The sequence below is a fragment of the Dromaius novaehollandiae genome, chromosome 27 (genome assembly GCF_036370855.1).
Source record: "Dromaius novaehollandiae isolate bDroNov1 chromosome 27, bDroNov1.hap1, whole genome shotgun sequence".
Classification (NCBI taxonomy): Eukaryota; Metazoa; Chordata; class Aves; order Casuariiformes; family Dromaiidae; genus Dromaius; species Dromaius novaehollandiae.
In genome coordinates, this window is record NC_088124.1 from 2,157,234 (window position 1) to 2,176,186 (window position 18,953).

General features: G+C 57.3%; 3 protein-coding genes across 7 annotated transcripts; 2 read left to right on the plus strand and 1 right to left on the minus strand.

Moving 5' to 3' along the window:
* The first annotated feature begins 363 nt into the window (after positions 1 to 363).
* Positions 364 to 5,915, plus strand: UBE2T (ubiquitin conjugating enzyme E2 T). Of its 5 annotated transcripts, none has more exons than XM_064498041.1 (7): positions 364 to 567; positions 1,144 to 1,271; positions 2,092 to 2,161; positions 2,770 to 2,875; positions 3,403 to 3,501; positions 3,968 to 4,051; positions 5,646 to 5,915. In XM_064498041.1, the coding sequence occupies exons 2-7, from the start codon at positions 1,148 to 1,150 to the stop codon at positions 5,766 to 5,768; spliced, it is 606 nt and encodes a 201-aa protein (XP_064354111.1). In that variant the 5' UTR covers positions 364 to 567; positions 1,144 to 1,147; the 3' UTR covers positions 5,769 to 5,915. The 5 variants fall into 5 exon arrangements, with proteins under 5 accessions (XP_064354111.1, XP_064354112.1, XP_064354110.1 ...); XM_064498042.1 differs by having other exon boundaries at positions 437 to 547; positions 1,064 to 1,271; XM_064498040.1 differs by having other exon boundaries at positions 437 to 547.
* Positions 5,916 to 6,047: 132 nt separating this feature from the next.
* LOC112983883 (tetraspanin-18-like) lies at positions 6,048 to 9,398 on the minus strand. The gene is made up of 7 exons (XM_064498339.1): positions 9,003 to 9,398; positions 8,569 to 8,763; positions 8,046 to 8,120; positions 7,780 to 7,896; positions 7,369 to 7,548; positions 7,024 to 7,107; positions 6,048 to 6,447 (listed from the first exon to the last, which is right to left on the minus strand). The coding sequence occupies exons 1-7, from the start codon at positions 9,057 to 9,059 to the stop codon at positions 6,400 to 6,402; spliced, it is 756 nt and encodes a 251-aa protein (XP_064354409.1). The 5' UTR covers positions 9,060 to 9,398; the 3' UTR covers positions 6,048 to 6,399.
* A 1,049-nt stretch (positions 9,399 to 10,447) lies between these two features.
* ADIPOR1 (adiponectin receptor 1) lies at positions 10,448 to 18,591 on the plus strand. Its single transcript, XM_064498228.1, has 8 exons — positions 10,448 to 10,564; positions 10,926 to 11,161; positions 12,049 to 12,165; positions 12,949 to 13,120; positions 14,366 to 14,552; positions 15,807 to 15,994; positions 17,129 to 17,322; positions 17,716 to 18,591. Exons 2-8 carry the CDS (start codon positions 11,018 to 11,020, stop codon positions 17,842 to 17,844), a joined length of 1,131 nt encoding a protein of 376 aa, XP_064354298.1. The 5' UTR covers positions 10,448 to 10,564; positions 10,926 to 11,017; the 3' UTR covers positions 17,845 to 18,591.
* The last annotated feature ends 362 nt before the right edge of the window (positions 18,592 to 18,953 follow it).

Consider the following 18,953-nt stretch of genomic DNA (forward strand, 5'->3'; position numbering starts at 1 on the left):
TGGCGGGCGGCCCAGCGCCGGGGTCATGGGGCCGGGGGGGCCCAGCCGGGGGGGCCAATGCTTTATTTTGTGTGTGATTTGGGTGCTTTCTCCCTGCCTTTTTAGGCAGGGGGCTGTTTTTGCGCACTCGGGGGCTGAAGGTGACAGGCCCGCGGTGCGGCCCAGCTCGGCGCTGGGGTGGCCGGGGGGCTCCCACCCGCCCTGCTCCCCCAGTGTCCCACAGGCCCCCGCGGCCACCCCCCACTCCCGCCCGCGCCCCCACCCAACGGGCAGCAGGCGGATGGCTGCTCTAGGCCCCGCCCCCTCCGCGGCGCGGCCCTGCCCTAGGGGGCGTGGCTGGCGCGCTCGCCCGCGGGGCTCCTCCAATGGCAGCGCGCCTTCCCTTCGAATTCGAGCGGCCGTCGCGAGGGGGCGGGGTTTGGTGTTGTCCAATCAGCGCTGGCTGTGCGTGGAGAGGGGGGTGGGACGCTCCGCCGTTGCCAGGCAGCTGGGGGAAGTGGCGCTTTCCCGCCTGCTGCCGCCTCCTGCTGCCGCCTCCTGCTGCGGGGTGAGGCCGCGGGAGGGGGGGTAGGTTGGAGGGGGGGGTCCCATGGGGGGGGCAGGTTGGGGAGGGGGTCCTGGCCATGGCGGGGGCCAGAGCGGGGGAGGGGGTCCCGCTGGAGGGGGCAGGCCGGGAGAGAGGGGGTCTTGGCCATGGGGGGGGGGTCAGGCCCGGGGGAGGGGGTCCCGCCGGGGGGGCCAGGCCGGGGGAGAGGGGGTCTTGGCCATGGGGGGGGCAGGCCCGGGTGGTGTCCTGGCCATGGCGAGACCAGGGGAGGGGGGTCATGACCGTGGGGGGGGGGGTGAATCAGGCCCGGGGGGGGTCCCATTGAGGGGAGACAGTTTGGGGGAGGGGGTCGTCTCCATGGGGGGGGTGTTTAGGCTGGGGGGGGGCTTCCAGTCTGTGGGGGGAGAAAGTGAGTCCTGGGGGCATTAATGCAGGGAGGACTCCTGACCCCGGGGGTGAGCAGGTGAGTCCCAGGGTTGGGCCGGCCGGGGGTTAACGCGGGTTATTTCCCCATAGCTGCAAATGTCTCAATATAAAACGCTATTTGTGAAGTTCCAGCTTTGCTGGCTGTAAAACTCAGTCCGTTACGATTTCAGCACCATGCAGAGAGCATCGCGGCTGAAGAGGGAGCTCGCTCTCCTGGCCGCAGAGCCGCCTCCGGGCGTTACCTGCTGGCAGGATGAAAACCAGCTAGATGACCTGCGAGCTCGTATGTACTTCTCTGGTGGGGCCTTTAAGTAAGGGATACGCTAGAATTTGCTGCTAGGCTGGATTTTTGGGGGAGTAACATACACTTTATAGGTTGCATGGAGTTGCGGAGTTCTTGGAAAATGCTTAGCCTCTTTTTTAGTCTTCCTTTTAATATAACTTAGCCTATGGCTCTTAGGGATAGTTAATCTTTAGCTCTGAGTTCCAGAAGGAACTTTAAAAGAAGCACTGCTGGACATTTTTACCCTTCCTTACCCTAAATGTTTTCCTACCTTTATGCAAAATGTCATCTCTTGGCCCTGAGCTTGTTCTCTATTGTTTCTTCCAGCTGTTGTTATATCATGGCTTGCAGACTAGAACCTGATCTTTCTCTCCTTCAAAAGTTGAAATTGGCACTTGCTTTAAGGTGTTGCAGCAAATGGAGAGAATATCTAGAGTTGGCCAAAGTGCAAAGAGAAAAGATCAACCAGGAGTTAGTGAAATGTCACATCTTCTCCCAGCCTTTCACTTGCTTGCACAGAGTATAACTCAGCAGAGTACTAGTGATGCAGACTGTATGTGGCAGTCCTGTCATTGCTTGGTTTTCTACCATCTTGTCCCCCCCATCCCTTTTAATTTTGCTTTTATAACTCAATGTTGTTTGGACCTTCTGTAAATCTTGCTACTGTTTTGACTACAGTGGAGTGGAAGTGGTTTCATGACAAGGTGGCAGCTTTTTTGGGTGGATCTGAGCAGAGTTACAGTTGCATTACTGGGTGGTATTTCGAAACTGTTGGACAAGTTCAAGTGTTTTGAATGTAATGCTTATGTGGTTTTTTTGTTTGTCTGCTTTTAAGAGATTTTAGGAAGTGCAGACACACCATATGAGAAGGGAATATTCAACCTGGAAATAGTTGTTCCTGAAAGGTAAGTGGGCAGTGACATGAAGTTACTCTAGTCAGGTAGGTAGTGTAGTGTTTTTCCTTCAAATATAAGTTAACTCATATAAGATGTTTGATATAAGCATGCTAAAAAGCAGGATTAGCTTGTTGGACACAGAGTGCTACTGCTTGGGTCTCTCCTTCAGCCTCTTCGCAAAGAATGTGTTGATTAGTTTAGGTGAGGCCCTTCATTTATGGAAGGTAACTTGTTTCCATTTGCTAATATGCTTATTTCACTTTAGAGGCACCAAGGTGTGTGATTAACAATTTAAAAATGCTTTGAGAAGATCTCTAACTTACTGTATTGTTTCAAAGCTTTCTGAAAAGTAGTTCAGTCATGAGTAGAAAACTTCCTATCATGTGTGCTTCTTCATGGAAAGCTCTCTATCCAGGAAGTGCTAGTCAGACACAGCTGAAAGCATCAAAGGCAGAGTGGCCAGGCCTAGCACTGCTTCCTCCAAAAATCTGTGGGAAAGGATATCAGTTAGTAAATGGCTGAGAGAAGATGATAGCACTACTTGGGTGATGTGGCAAATGGGGTACAAATATAAAAAGATTTATTTATTTATTTATTATGGTGCTTATCCCATATAGATACCCATTTGAGCCCCCGAAGATTCGCTTTCTGACCCCTATCTATCATCCTAACATTGACTCCGCTGGAAGGATTTGCCTGGATGTTCTTAAATTACCACCAAAGGTACGATAGTGCTACTTGTGCATGGGTAAGTGAGCCTGAAGAGGATAATGAACTCCTTATCTTTTGCCTGTAAAAGCCTTATTAAATGTCTGTCTGCTACTGACTTCTGTACATAGGAACACACGAGTAAAAGGTTGTGTGAGGCCTCTCCTTTGTTTAGAGACTGGAACATAAGCGACTTTGTTCCATGTAAGCTTCAAAGGCTTTTTAAGGATTGGAGCCAAAGGGTGTTAGGTAGCACTCAGAAAGCAGCCCAGATATCCCAATATCAATGCAACACAGGTGATAGGTGTGTAGGACACAACCGGTGGTTGTCACTTGGGCTTCCTCAGGGAGGCTGTACCCTGTGTGTTGAGAAAATATCAGGTGTTTTCCATGTGGGTTTAACTGCTCTGCTTCCCACAGGTGGCTCCCAGTTCTTTTGGATGTGGGGAGGCTGGTAAATGCTGTAAATCTTGGTTTCTCTAGGTAGCCTGTGTGCAGGTTTCTCCCTGTTTAACTGCTGCTTTTGCCCTGTTTCTGTGAAGGGTGCATGGAGGCCTTCCCTGAATATCTCCACGCTGCTGACCTCCATACAGCTGCTGATGGCAGAGCCCAACCCTGACGACCCTCTCATGGCAGACATAGTATGTGATCTCCTCTCTTCCCTTCTCGTGGCTGCGGGCCACAAACTGGGGTGGAACAGCACGTTAGATTTAGGCTGTGCTTCCTTTGCTCGCCTGGGATTAGCACACTAGCAGATTACGCAGTGGTGCAACTTTGATCTGGATCAGGCCTGGGCACATGATTGCCTTTCCCTAAAGCAGCCAGGGCATGTGATGGGGAGCTCATGCCAGCAGTGGAAAAGAGACCATAAATGTCTTGCCATCAAGCCTGCCAGTACAAACAGTAGTGTGCGTTCTCCAAGCAAACCAAAACAGGCAAAATGATTTTTAAGTTGGATCAGTGCTTTGTGTCAGGTGGTTGCAGTGTTTTGGGTATGGTTCTGGGAGTCCTAAAGCCAGACCTCGGTCTCGGCTTCTCTGTATCTTGCGCTGCATGATGTTTGTATTAAACCAAGTCTCTGTCTTTGTCTTGCTTGTTAACGTTTAGTCCTCAGAGTATAAGTACAACAAGCAACTGTTCTTGACAAATGCCAAAGAGTGGACTAAGAAATATGCAAGCCAGCAAAAAAGGGTAAGAAACACCATGTTTTCTCTGCTGAGTGTAGCTCAATGTTTGCAAACAGTTTCTTGCCTGAATTTGCCTCTCTTACAATTACTTTGTGAGGCCATCTTTAGCAGCTTTCTTTCCTTCCTCCCCTTCTGTTCTGTTCTTGGATGGTGTATTTAATTTCATTATTCTTAATTTTTTTTTAAGGTTATTAGATTCACTTTGTAGTATCTGATGTAGTGACTGAAAATGTCAGCCCTGAAGTCTGGATGGAGGAGGGGGAAGTAGGTGTCTCCTTTCTGTCCCTCTCCACTGGGAGGGATCCTTACTTGGGGCTCTCGTAGCACTTGAAGGGTGGCACTTGTACAGTGTCTTCCCTGTATTAGCTTTTCAGGAACCTTGATCAAAGGCAGCTCTCTGTTTTGGCTAGCAACGTTGCCTTTGTTGCCAGGCAAATATTCAGCTTGCTGGGAAGAGCTGAGCTGCTGCAACTAATAACCTGTAAGCTGTAACAGCAGGTGGAGCTGGTGCCTCGGCCACTGAGTGGCTAAGTGGTGTTTCTGCTCCCCAGACTCTCCAACGAGGCAAGATTTCTGTCTCCTTCGGAGAATCTACTTCTTTGATAAGTATTTGAGCAGCCCCAGCTGAAGGGGAAAGGTTGTGTGGAGGACAAATTATCCCTCCTCCCAAATAAATGATTTGTTCAGTCACAGATAATTGCAGTGTTCTCTGAGAAGAATGAGGGGCGAGTGGGATTGAAGTATGACAAAACCCTTCCCCTGGGATTCTGCAGCCCTGCTTCTGCCTGAGCTTCCTTCCAAACTCAGTCTTCTGCTGTGGTTGTGCCTTATGCTCAGCTAGTGCTGGTTTCCTCCTCCTCCTGCAAATATCTCCTCCAGCACTGACTAGTCTCCCTAATCCCCAGCGGAATGCAGCCTTCCTGCTATCACGCTTCCTATTTTCTTCATTCTGCACCCTGACCTAGCTCAGATTGGTGGCATAAAAATAAACTGCATTTAAGCAGGAAAAAAACCTGCTCTGAAAAGTTTTTTGAAGCTTCTGTTTGGCCTTCTCCTTTACCTGGCTGCTTTCTTTCCCTACACCTCATTTGGACAATGTGCTTTCCGAGAAAGGAATGAGGGTTTTTTTGTTTATTAACCTGAAAGCTCCATGACTGGTGCTCGCTACTCCAACTCTACCAAGCACATTTGCAAGTTAATTGCTGTGGTTGTTAGAAAGACACAAGGTGAAGAGATCTTTACAGTAACACACTTAGCCCCATAGAGACCTGGCTCATAAATGTATCTAGCACTTCTAGGCAGAACTGTAATCCTGCTTTCCTGTCAAAATTCTCCCTCTACTTTCCCTCTGTATGTGAAATCTCCAGTCTGTAGCTGGATGTGCCATTCATTTTCCCCTTTCCAAAATTTCCAGCAGTGGGAGCAGGATAATTAAGGGTCACTGCATAAACGCTGGAAGCGCAGTCATTCTGATCTTCATGGAGTGCACGATGTTCTAAGGTGTACGCACCCACGCAGCGCTGGGATTACACAACAGTGCTAATAGCTTGTAAAACTGAATTATTCAAACCCGTTAGCTTTATTTCTTGTTATCTCAGGCTTCCAAGGCTTCGGAAAAGGAAATGAACCAAAGTGAAATGAGTACCAAAGAATCTATCCCACAGAAAAGAAAAGGGAGTAATATCATCAAGAAGGAGAAGAAATCTCGCCTAGATTCTTAAGTGGTTTTCGTGGCTGTGCACTGTTCTTTTCTCTTTACAAAGGTATAACTAAATCTTTTAATGGCTATGTAGCAGCAGCAGGTTTCACTTTTCTGTTTCTTAGCTTTTTGTGAATAATTCTCATAAATAAAACACAGCTTTAATTTATATGCATTTCTTCCTGGTTTGTCATGCTGAAGAAAGCAAGACTGGAAATACCAATTCAGCGTTTGATCTCCAGCATCCTCTTGGAGGAGGGAGGATGGGATCAAGCATTGCAGCTTCTAGTTTGCTGTCTCTGCATCAAAGCAAGCTGAAAGCAGAAGCTAAGCAGTAGATGTATTTGAACTAGTTTGTAGTGCTAAACTGTGGAAATTCTTTCCTAGTGAGTCTGCGTGTTTGTCTGCGAGGAATTTAACCTGTGTCCTGTCTCTGCTCCAAGGAAAGCGGATCAGGCCATCCTTAATTGACCACTGGAGCAGATGCAGGACTCCAGGCTCCTGCCTGGGGAAGTAATCGCAGTGCTAAACTAAAGAGCCGTGCTCTGATGTGCAAGAGAGTGGAGTGTCCTGGCCTGCTGCTGTTTCCAAAGCACTTGTCCTGTCTCTGCTGCACTCACAGTGGTCGTGGAGCGCTGCGCCTAGCGTCCTGCTCAGTCGAAGTTGTAATAAAGGCAAAAGGCAAAGAACATGGCAAAGATCTGAAATAAAAGGAGAGGGGGAGCCGGTTATCTCCCTGCTGGAGGGCAAGAGCAGCCTGCAACCACCCCAGCCCCTTGTGGCAGCCCCCAGCTGAAATCTGAGAGCCTGAGGACTACAGGATCCTGCAGTGCATCTGTTCCTGGCCTAAGCAAGGCAGGGGGTGGTGGCTGTGCCCCCTCGCAGGTCCGTGCACCAGCTGTCCATATGCTGCGCAGCAAAAGCTGTCACTGAGGAGGCACCTCTGACTCCGGTGAGATCTGCTGAGCAGCTACCCTCCCTCTCCTGGGCCTGTGCTGTGGGAGCAAAATAAACCTCCCCCTTCCCTCAGTCCTGGAGCCATCCCTCCATTTATCTGTCTCTGCCCCAGGGAGCAGGAGTTTGGCAAGAGCTTTATACCCCGGAGACAGCCTTGCTGGAGGTGCACCCGCTTCGTGGCTGTGCTTATGGGACTTAGAGGCACGAGTGGGTCCTGCCTGAGCAGATCTGTGGTCCCTCCATGTGTGCAGAGCACTGTCCCTTCCCACCCCGTCCTGGGTTATAACCGGTACCGTTCCCATCAGCCCCTCGCTCGGTACCTCGATGCCCAGCACGGCCAAGCCACAAGCCCCCGGGACAGAGGTGTATTTCTGCAAGCTCCTGCCGACGGTGGAGAAGCAGCCCTAGGGTGGAGGGAGATGATTCAGGGACTCCATTGCAGCAGGCACAAGGAGCTTCAGAGAGCCACCAAGGTCTGGGGGGGATCAGGATGTGGGAGGGCATCGTGGTGGGATGGGATGAGCCAGAGAGTTGGGGAACTTTTGGGCTGCAGACCCACAGCACAGGCAGTGCACCAGGCTCTGGCTCAGGGCAGAGGGTGGTGAGGCCCCATCGGCACGTGCCTGGGAAGCGGTGGGGCAGGGTGGGTGCCCGTGCGGCCCTACCTGCTCGTGGATGTAGCCAGGGCTCCTCTCCCGGCACTGCTCCCAGCCCCGCAGCTCACCCACGGGCAGGAGCCCATCCCGGGTGCAGCACGCCTGTGGCCAGGGCGTCCCCGGGTGCAGCTCCTGGAACCGGGACCCGTTCCCGAAGTCCTCAGGCCCTAAAACGCCACAGCACGAGAACTGAAATGGAAGGGAAATGCCATCAACGTGCTGTCAAAACACCAGGGAGATGACAGAGGGAGGGCATCCTGGCAGGGGGAAAAGCCAAGTGGGCGGCTCAGTTTCTCTCTGGGGTCCATGAGCCTGTTCCCCGCTTTCAGGGTGACCCCGAGCTGAGGGCGGTGGGCCGCAGCAGGGCCCACAGGTGCTTCGCACCCCTCAGCAGTCTGGTGGCCATCCCCAGCCGCTCACCGTGATCATGAGGGTGTTCCAGGCCGTGGAGAAGACCTCGGCGTCCTCGTCCCCGCAATAGCTCCTCCGCAGCTCAGACAGGAAGAGCTCTGGCCTGATCTGCAGGATCAGTGTGGTCTGTCACAGGACCAGCACCAGGGACGGGGGCCGCAGGGGCCCACGCGCCCCCCCCAACCACCCCTGCCCAGCGCTGCACCCCACGGCACGACGCGGGGAGCAGTGGGGCTGGCCACGCCGGGCACCGCGGCAGGGCAGGGGGATGGTACCTGTTTCCAGTGCACCAGGAAGAGGACGGCCCCCACGAGCTGCGTGAGGAAGACAAGGCTCACGAGGATGAAGAACTGGAAGGCAGAGAGACGGAGGGGTCGGAAACCAGCCTGACTCCAAGTACAGCTCGCTCCGGCTGTTCCTCCCTGCCTCTGCAGCCGTTCTTGCCTGTCCTGTGCATCCCCTCCGCCCTCGAGACCGGCGAACGGAGGCATACGGGGAGCAGGGACCAGCGTGCAGTTTGTGGGGACCGACACATGCCTTAGCACCACAGCTCCAAGGCTGAGCATTAAAAATGAGCACCAGCTGTCAGAGTCGGGGAATACCACAGAAATTGTGGTGTCTGCCTAGAAACAGGTTTCTAGACTCACCTGAAGCTACCCTGGGTCCTGCAACCCCCAGCATCCTACAGCACCCTGTATCCCCCGGCTCCCTGCATCCCATAACGCCCCACGTCCAGCGGCACCCGGCCCACGTGGCTCCCTGCATCCCGCGGTTCCCTTTGCGACTCCTCTCACTCACCGCCAGCAGCAGCGGCCGGCTCCGGCGAAGGGCCCCACAGCAGCCCAGGAAGCCCAGCAGCGAGAGGGCGATGCCCGCAGCCAGCAGGAGATAAGCACCCGCGCTCAGCACGGCCTTGGAGGCCACGATGTCCTGGAAACCAGCTGGGTCCACGGCCACCCAGACCCCCACGCCTGACAGGCAGGTGCCCCCAGCCTGCGGGACACGCTGTGGTCACGGGGAGCAGGGACCAGCCCCGGCTATCCCACAGGGGACTGGGGATGCTCTAGTGTCCCCTGGGGTCACCTCCCTTAGGCTGGTGCCACCCGTCCCCTGAGTGTGACAGAGACCAGAGCGTCGTGCACCGGCTCTGCTCGGATGGGACCAGCCATCTCTAGCTCCAGGCACGGCACCAGCTCCCCTTCACCCATCCCACCGGACCCAGGTGGACTCACAAACACCAGCACATTGAAGATGAACATCAGGTACTTCACGCAGCTCAGGACACCCATGGGGATGCCGAGGGGATGAGGTGGTCACAACTCTGCAGACACGGCAGCACGTCGGCAGCGTTCGTCCCTGCGGAGAGGACAGCAGAGCCCTGGACCACAGCTGGTCCCAGCACCCATCCTGCACCCCAGCTCCGGTGGGAGGTGGGACCTCCCTTGCCACCGTGGGGGCACAGATGGGGACAGGCCCTGGGAAAGGGCTGGGAGGATGCTGGCTGCTTGCAAACTTCCTCCATGCTTCCCAGCTTCCCAGCTTTTCCAGCCCCAGCTCCTTATGGGGGGCAGTGATAGCCAGGGCGCCGTGGGGAGCTGGTCAGCGGCGGTCCCATGGCAAGACACTGCCCCCTTCCCAAGGGCCCCCAAAGCCGCACTGGAGATTTCCGGGCGCAGACAGGGCCGAGCCGCAGCATCCTCACAAAGGCGCTGAGCCCCACAGGCCCCCCGGTTCCCCAGGGTCGCGGCACGTCCCCACGGAAATCCATGTCCCCAGCGCGGTCTGTCTGCCTGCCCTTGCCCCGCTGCTCCCCAAATGGTTCGAGCCCTACAGGATCCCACCATCGCTCACCCGACAGCGGCAGCGGGCGACCTGGACACCTCCAACTCGCTTCGGTTCTGCCTGCGCCTATTCGACGCTAGAAAGGCTGGAAAAATCCCCCCCTCCCCCTGACAGCAGCCCCCCGAGAAACCCCCTTCCACCCACGGCGCCATGAATGATTGATGGGGAACAGGATCCGCCATTGTGCGGGCAGGTGGATGCAGGGCAGGAGGGAGCCCGGCCCCGGGCTGGCGCGAGCGGAGGTAATTAAATCTGGGCCCTGGCGAGCGGGGAAAGAGGATCCGGCCGCGGCGGGCCGAGGGCCAGCTCTGCCATGAATTATTGCTGGGGACATTTGCGTGGGGTGTTCGCGGCCCCCCCGGGGGAAGCCTCATCAGTATTGAGTGCGACGCCAGGCCTGAGCCACTGAGCAGGCCCAGGGGCCTGGTGGTCTCCATCCCGTTGCCACGGTAACGGGGCATGTTGTCATGGTAACGCAGGCCCCAAGGCAGCGCTAGGCCCAGCCCTCGTGCCCCGGGTGTCCATCCCGCCGCTCCCCGGTCAGGCCGCGGGGTGAGGACCCCCTCCCGGCCTCGCCTCCCCCCCCCCCATCCCCGCCGCCATCACGGGACTCCCGCAGCTGGCGCCCCCCCCTTCGTCCCTCTCTCTTCCTCCGCGCCCGCAGAGGGCGGCCGCGCGCGCGGCCAGCGAGGCGCGCCGCCGGGCTAGAGCGTCTCCCCGCGGCGCGAGGCTCCCCCGCGGTTGGCCCAATCACCGCGGCCGGTGGGGCGGGGAGAGAGAGGGAGAGACGGCGACGCTGGCCAATCAGAATACGAGAGCGCGTAGCCCCGCCCTCTCGGAGGAGCTCTCCTCCGCGGGGCGGGGCGCCGCGGGCCGGAAGCAGCTCGTTCCCTTAGCGTCGCTTCCGGTGCTGCCGCCGCCGCCGCCGCCCGTGCGCGGGATGTAGCGGCCGGTGAGTGCGCGCCCGGCGCGGGGAGGCTCCGCCGGCAGCGGCGCCGCGGCGGCCCCGGGGCTTTGAGCGGGGTGTCCAGGCCTGCCGCTGCCCCGCTGCGGCTCCGCCTGCGGTCGTGGCGGCGGCCCCGGGCCAGGCGCGGCGCCCGGCCCGGCCCGGGGGGGAGGTCGGTGCCGCCGCCGGGAGCGCCCGGGTGGGGGTGGGGGGGGTTCCCGGTCCCCGTCCCCGTCCCGGTCCCCGTCGGTCGCGGGCGGTTTGTGGGCGTGGGGAGCCGCGCTGAGGGCCCGCGCCCGGTAACGGGGGGGGGTGGGGGGGGCTGCCGGGGCCGGTGGCGGTGACTCTGCTCTTCCTCCCCCGGCAGCGCGGCGGCACACGGACGCGGAGGGGACCTGCACCGGCAGCCGCGGCGTCGCCCCAGCCCTCGGCCACCAGGAGCTTCCCGCCGCCGCCCCTATGGCGTCCCGCAAAGCCGCCGCCGCCGGGCAGGGCAACGGGCTGGCGGCTGCCGCCGGCCGGGAGCGAGCCCACCTGGAGCTGGCCGAGCTGGGGCCGCTCCTGGAGGAGAAGGGGGACCAGGGAGCCGCCGGCTCGGCCAGCGTAAGCCCCCAGCGCCCCTCAACCCCTCCCGCTCCGCTAGTGTCTCGCCCCGTTGCTCGGCCCAAAGCTGGCGAGCGGCCTCGGTGGGGCCGGATCCGCTCCTCCTTGCCCAGACTCCGCAACGCTGTCCTTGAGGATTAACCTAGAAATTTGCCCCTTATCCCATTAGCAGCTTGGAGGGCGCAGGCTGGAAACGGAGTGTGTTTTTCAAAGCCCTGAATCTAGTAGTTGCTTTGAGTCGGCGCAGAAAGGGCGTGAGGTGTTCGTCACCCAAAAAGCTGACGAGTTGCCCGCGCTGGGCTCAAAGCTGTCCAAGCATCCGGCCCGAAAACTTCTCTTATTGTGCAGGCATAGACTTTGTGCAGAGGTGTCAGCCAAGATGTGCTGTCTTTGCATGCCAGCACGGCTGCTTGGAGCGAGCGGGGTGTTCTTAGTCATTCAGCTGCTTTGTGGCCCTTAGGGCTAGAAATCACCACCTCAGACCTGCTAGTGGAAAAAGAGGAGAGAGGAAATTGAGGCCGGACGAGCAGATTGTTCGCCGCAGTTGCGGAAGAGCACTGGGAAGGATGATCGCCCAGACAGACAGTCGGATTTCCTGGGCCAGTCGGCCTGGCTGGACCGAGTGGCCGTTTCAGCCTGCAGGCATGGTTGTAAGGATGAAAATCCTCCCCTGTAATCCTGCCTTTAAACAAGAATAAATCTGGGATTAGCCTGCCTGGGATGGTTAAGACAGTAACACGTTGCGTAAGCAGTGGTGACCGGTGGGTCCTGTCCCTCCCCTCAGGGAGGGATGAAGCCCCCAGGTGCTCTTAGGAAGGACTTGTTCTCCGGTGCTCCCGTTCCTCCAGTGAGCCGGAATGATTTCCTCCTGGTGTTTCTCCCTCTAGACTGAAGACCCGCCATGCCAAGCGACCCGCGAGGAAGAGGAGGAGGTGGTCCGTGTGCTGACTCTGCCCCTGCAGGCTCACCACGCGATGGAGAAGATGGAAGAGTTTGTATATAAGGTACAGGAGTTTGTAGTCATCCCTGGACCCCGATTTTGGAGATAAGAGGAGCCCAAACGCCCCAGTGTGGGGCTGGGCCGCGCAGCCGGGTGGCTCTGCCCACGGCCTGCTCCGGCTCCGCTCACCGCCTGGGCCTGCACCCAGCAGCGTCTCTGGGGAGAGATGGGGGAAGTGGATGGCGGCAGCTGGGAAGCGTCGGCGCTCCCGATCAGCGGCTGGAGGTTGTGCCCAGCCTCAGGAGCGGTTTGGAGAGCCTCTGCGTGCATCCAGGCAGGGAAGGGGAGCGTGAAGCCCTGCTGCTGGTTTTGCCTGGTGCCTTCGCTCTGACCCCCTGCACTCTCAGCCTCCTGTTTTGGGTGAGTGGTGACATAAGGCTGAGGTCCAGGCAGTTCTGTCACAAGGCTGAGATCCCTTTTCCCTGACCAAACTCGAAGGGAGCTCCCCGCTGCAGAGAGCAGAGAGGTTGCTCATGGTGCTGACGGGTTAAATGAGAGGGTGCGGATCGTCTCCAGCTCCCCGAGGTGGGATGTGGCAAGTTCTCTGCAGGATGTGGGTGGTTTAAGGGGTCCCACAGGGTGTCTGATGTTGCAAAAGTTGAACTTCCTCTTCCAGGGGAGAGTGACGGGGCCTTTTCAGCCTTGGTTGTAGGGAAGAGTCTTGGTGGTTTTGTTCTGTGTGTGACTTTAAGCTCCCTGGGGCGAGTAAACCCGAGCTTCTGGGCTGCCTTGATGCTTTGGCAAGTGCCAGCCCCAGCGGCCACCAGCACGGGTTGGTGTGTTGCAGGTGTGGGAAGGGCGCTGGCGTGTGATCCCCTACGACGTGCTGCCTGACTGGCTGAAGGATAACGATTACCTCCTGCATGGACACAGACCTCCGATGCCGTCCTTCCGAGCCTGCTTCAAGAGCATCTTCCGAATACACACTGAGACGGGCAACATCTGGACGCACTTGCTAGGTGCCTGAGGCGGGGTCGGTAGCCGTGGGGCTGAGCGGCGCTGCCGTGGGGCGGAAGATGTGCTTTGCCCTGGATGCACGCAGCAAAGGGAGGCCTTTCACGCTGGGTTTGCTTCTAGGCCGGCTTGCTTAAGAATTGGGACTTGCTTGGTCTTCTGGTCCACCCCTCGCTGCCTCCAAACGAGCCTTTTGGCAGAGGAGCAGGGGACACGGCTTGTGGTTGCTTTGCTCGCGGGTTCCTGGGCTGGCATCGCGGCTGCGTCGCTCCATGCTTCGCTTCCGATGCAGGGTGGAGCTCCCAAAGCAAAACTCGTGTGGTCGTGAAGCACCCAGGCTTAGTGGGGTTGGTGTGTCGCACCAGAGAGGGAATTCCCGCTTTACCCTGCCTCAAGGCCTCCTTGGTTGCTATTTTAGGCCTCCTGAGGCCTCTTTCAGGACCGGTTGTGCCCACCTGGTCCTGCTCACAAGCAGCTCAGTCATGAGATGCCTGAGAGTGAGAACCCCCAGGCCTCATCTTGCCCAAGGACTGTATTTAAAGGAGTCCTGACAGACTCGGAATAGGTTCTTTCAGGGCCAATTCCACTTCCTCTGAATCAGCTTGGATCCAGCAGCACTGGAAAAGCAGTTTGATTCCTTGTGGCTGTGGTTGCTACAAGCACCTGGGGCGTTGGGTGAAGGGACTGTGTGGGGAGAAGAGGGCACTTCCTCACAGCAGCGTTGCAGGGCCCGAGGTCTGAGCTTGGCAACGGTTTGTGGCTTTGCCCGCGCTCCCCAAGAGCTGACGGATGGGTTGGGGAGGATCAGGATCTGCTGGTTTCTGACAGGCTGCCGGGACGCCTGGTCAGACACGTGCCTGCCTGGTTCTCTGCAGAGAGCCCCGACCTGAGCTGAGGACCGGGAGGACCCTCTCCCGGAGGGGCAGCACGGAGAGCCGAGGCTTTAGGGGCTGGCTAGGGCGAGACCAGGCTGCGCTGTGGCCATTCTGCCAGCGCTGCTTGCTGGATCTGCCAGCACAGGTCAAGTGAGCCGTTTCTATCTAGGGAAGGAAAAATATATGTTTGGTGTAACAAAGTACCTCATAACACTTTCCTCTGAAGCTCAGGGATGGGCTAATGGCCCTTAAAATAACCCCAAGTCTCATCGTGCCTCTGACCCTGCCATGCCATGAGGTTCCTCTTGCCTCTGCGTTGGGCCACCCTGGTTCTGCCTCGTCTTACTGACTGCCGGCTTGGTGTGCTGTCCACAGGTTTCGTGTTGTTCCTCTGCTTGGGGATCCTGACCATGCTGCGGCCCAACATGTATTTCATGGCTCCCCTCCAGGAGAAGGTGGTGTTTGGGATGTTCTTCCTCGGAGCAGTGCTGTGCCTCAGCTTCTCCTGGCTTTTCCACACTGTCTACTGTCACTCGGAGAAGGTCTCGCGGACTTTTTCAAAGTGAGTCAGCAAAAGTGTGGTGGAGTGGTCTCGTAGGCGGTTTTGACTTCTCACAGCATTTCCTCTTGGAAAATGCTGCACTGCTGAGTCCCACATGTCTTATACTTGGGGGAAGGGAGAGTTCAGCGAGTCCAGCGTGGAGTTCAGAGGGAACCACAGCTGGATCCTGGATGGCTCTGCCCTGTGCTGGGGCACCTTGGAGCTGCTGACTCAAAAGCCCCCTGAGAATATGGGTCTATGAGGACAGGGACCCTGGGAACCTGTGATTCCCAAGGGTCCCAAGGCCTTCGTGCCTCTCGTGGCAGTGAAATGAGGAGGGGTCTCAGTCTTGCAGGTCAGCCATGCAACTAGGGAGCTTCCAATTTACTGGATGTTCTCAAAATCTTTGGTTTGGATCCAACTTGGCCTAAAACCAAACTGGAAGAAAACAAAACAAACAGAATTCCCAGCAAAGTGGAAATGTTGGGCTGTGGCCAATGCTCTTCTCTGAGGTCAGCACACGGACTGCTCTTAGAATTAAGCTCGCATCAGCCTTCACGGTGCGGGGAGAACAGCAGCAAAGCTTTCAAGTAAGACCTTGCACACGCAAGTCTCTCAGGGGTGTTGACTTGCGTGCTGCTTGCTAGGAAATCCTGCCAATCTCCTTTGCACAACCCCCCGAGATCCTGTGGGCTCGTGTCTTCCAAACAGACAGTGCTGCAGTGCCCTGAGCAGAAACGTCCTTGCGTACTCGGGCAGAGCACTCGCACAGCTGCCGTGGTGGCGGGGGGTAACACAAGTGGCTGCATTTTGGTGGTGGAACAGTTCCTCGATCAATAGATCGAAAGCACTTTGCAGTGAAGGACAGCAGGCAAATCCGTATGCGCAAGGGCTAATGTCCCCTGCATCCTGCTGTGGCTGCTTGAGTGCACATCCTCCCCGGGCGGTTTCTGCGTATCCAGCAAGTTGCCGTTCATCTCTGGCGCTCCTGCCAAGCTCCACTTGCATCCTGAGAAGCCACAGGCCTGGGATCTTTCTCCTGTCTCCCCTCTGTGTTGATGAGACCTGACTGTGCCCCTCTCCTCTCTCAACGCGCTGCTTTAGTTCGTTGTCGCGTTCACCCGGGCGGCCGTGGCTGCCTGTCTGGCCGTGGTGACTCCGTTAGGGAGCAGACAGGGTAGAGGGTACCAACACGCTGTTGCCAAGAGGACACAGGTGGGGGACGGGTTTCCAGGCTTACCCGTGACACGCTCTCTCTTTGCACCTTGGCTGCAGGTTGGATTATTCAGGAATTGCACTGCTGATCATGGGGAGCTTCGTCCCGTGGCTGTATTATTCGTTCTACTGCTCCCCGCAGCCAAGACTCATCTACCTCTCCATCGTTTGTGTCCTGGGCATCTCCGCGATCATCGTGGCCCAGTGGGACCGGTTTGCGACCCCCAAGCACAGGCAGACAAGAGCAGGTAGGAGAGCCCCGCGCGCGTGCCGGTACTCGGAGAGCTGTTCCCAGAGGGCCTGCATGGCCGGGATCCTGGAGCGAGGCCCCCGGGTACCCCAAAAAGCTCTGAGCACCTGCACAGGCAGAATTAGTTCCCCCCAGACCACCGCACTGCCCTGCAGCAGCTCCCAGCAGTGAGAGGTCTCCTTCCTCCTCTTGCTGTGCCGGGGGTTTGAATCCATTGCCGAGCAGGGCTGAGCTCCACCTGGCACTCAGCGCTCCTGAGGTTTGGAACAGGCAGGCAGGGTTTAAAAATAGCCCTGTAAGTGGTGGTTGGGAGGTCTGGGGCTGTGCTGCGCGAAGCCGCCTTCTCCGGGAAGCGCTTTGGCAGCACGAAGCCGCAGCTCATCCAGAGGAAGAGATTCCCTTGTCCGTCCCCCTGCCAGCTACGCGCTGAGCACCAGAGCATGGAAATGCCTCTGCCTGAACTTGCATTCCGGGGGGTCCTGCAGCAAAATGTCTCTCGTCGCCTCGTCCTCGCTACCTGATGAGAGACGCGCTGAGCAGGAGGCCGGGTGGCACAACCGGCTTGTGACCCACACGAGCGCGGTGTGTCAAGACCCCCTCGGAAGAGGGCAGGGGACACGATGGGACTCCCAGCCCTGCCGTTACCCCCCGCGGCAGCCCAGACTCTCACGCGGGGCCTCTTGGGTGCGGGTGCTGGCACGCAGCAGGATCGCAGCTCCCCGCTCGTGGAAAGGATCGCTTTCCGCTGTGGGAGTGCAGCGAGACCGCCGGCTGGGCCAAATCCTGCCTGCCCGCTGGGCAGTCAGTCTCCCGCTGCGAGTACGAGCTGCAGCCTCTCTGGGCTGTTGTCTCGCTGCAGCGCCGCTTGCTTTCGACTGAATTAATTAGATGTGAAAGCTGAAAATTTGAGCACTGCTAATTAGCACCTGCCCTTTGAGCTCCACGCGGCTTCACCGAACAAATGACTGGCGGCCGTCTCTCCTCGAGGGGCTGGATATTTCAGGACTGAGTGAAGAAAAGGTGCTAGTTCCTCTGGGGGCTTCCCTTTGTGCAGGACGAGGGTGTGAGGGGAGCTGGCGGGAGGCAAGCCCTGCCCACGCTGAGCTCCCCTTTGCTGATCTCTCCACCCCAGGCGTCTTTCTGGGGCTGGGGCTTAGCGGCGTCGTGCCCACGATGCACTTCACCATCGCCGAAGGGTTTGTGAAAGCCACCACTGTCGGCCAGATGGGCTGGTTCTTCCTCATGGCCGTGATGTACATCACGGGAGCGGGGCTGTACGCCGCCCGCATACCCGAGCGCTTCTTCCCGGGCAAGTTCGACATCTGGGTGAGTGCGGCTCGCTCTAGCGCGATGGGGTCTGGGCAGAAGTGGTGAGCGGGGTGTTTCGGGGAAGCAGCGGCGAGTTTGGGGGTGAAGGGGTGCAGGATGTGGCCTTTCCTCTGCCCTGAGATGAGGAGAAGGCGGCTGGGAGGTGTCCCGCCACGGGGCAGGCTGTTGCAATGTGCTCCAGCGTGTGCGCTGGCAGCCTGCCTTGAACAGCTGCAGAGAGCAGGGCTAAAATATGAGGCAGAAAGCGCTGCCTCAGAGCAACAAGGAGGGGGAAAGCGCAGCTCAGAGGACGGTTCCAGGGTGGTGCAGAGAGCAGCATGGAGGAGATCTTCCTGGCATTGCTTTGTCCCCCTTTGGTCTAACTCAAAGGGCTTTTCTGCTTCCCCACAGTTCCAGTCGCATCAGATCTTCCACGTCCTTGTGGTGGCTGCGGCCTTTGTCCACTTCTACGGCGTCTCGAACTTGCAGGAATTTCGTTACGGACTTGAAGGGGGGTGCACAGATGACTCTCTCCTCTGAGAACAGCTGGTGATTTTAGTACAAGCTTCCTAAGTGCTTTTTAAACTCTGTCTTTGCTAAAAAAAAAATCAAAGGAAGACTCAAAACTGTTTGGGGTTGTTTTTTAAAAAAAAAATAGAAAAGAAAAGAGAGAGAGGAAAAAGAAACAGAAAAATTCTTAGCGAAGTTCCTGTTGACCAAATCCTCACCCCCTTTCCCATGCACTTTGCTGGGGCTGAGGGGAGGCGACAGAGCACGCGGCAGGGCTGGCTCTAAGGCCTCACCTCCTCCAGACGGTGTTTTAGCTGCACCGGGGTTGTCCGACCTTTCCAGGCATGCTGATTTCCGAAAGCAAAGGGCACGGATACCCCACTCCCGGCACAGCCGAGCACCCCCTTCCATAGCTCACCGCCGGAGCGAGCAGAGTCACGCACTACCAGGCCGAGGGGCCGGAGAGTTTGCATATCCCTCTGCAGCAGAGCTGCCTTGCTGGGGGCAGCCCTGCAGCCCCCAGCGCTGCTGCCCAGGGGCACGGGCACAGATTCATGTAACTTAAGTTTTAATTGTCTTTTTTTTTTCTCCTTTCCTTGACAAAGTAATGTAAACATAAATGAGAGAATATTTAATATTTAATACTAAGCTTTAAAAAGACTTGCTGCCACTGCAGTGTACTTGGCTCCCTCGCTGTCTGTGGTAGTAAAGGAAGGACAGTGTTTTAGGAGAATGTAGAGCTGCTGTAGCTGATTGAAATAAAAAGGTCAATAGTTATTGTCGTGCTGGTAGCCTCTGTCTCGTTTCTTGGGTGTCCGGGGGCCTGGAAGACGCTCCTCTCTAGCTGTGCTATTGCAGAGATGAGGCGGGGAGCTGGATGGCTAGAGGATGGCTGTGGCTGTGCTTCTGGGTGTTGGGATGCAGCACGGAGTCTCCTGGAGCGCTGTCTGCACTAATCCGGGTACCCAGGGGGTGGGTGTAGAGAAGGGACTGTACAGGGGGTGGGTGGCTGCCGCAAAGGGAGCTCTGAGCCCCCTCAAGCACTCGGAGGCAGGAGCAGTGCGATTCCTCCCAGCCGCAGCAGTGAGTTAGACGGCCCCAACATCAGCACTAAAACGCAGGAAGCTCTTAGGCAGCGC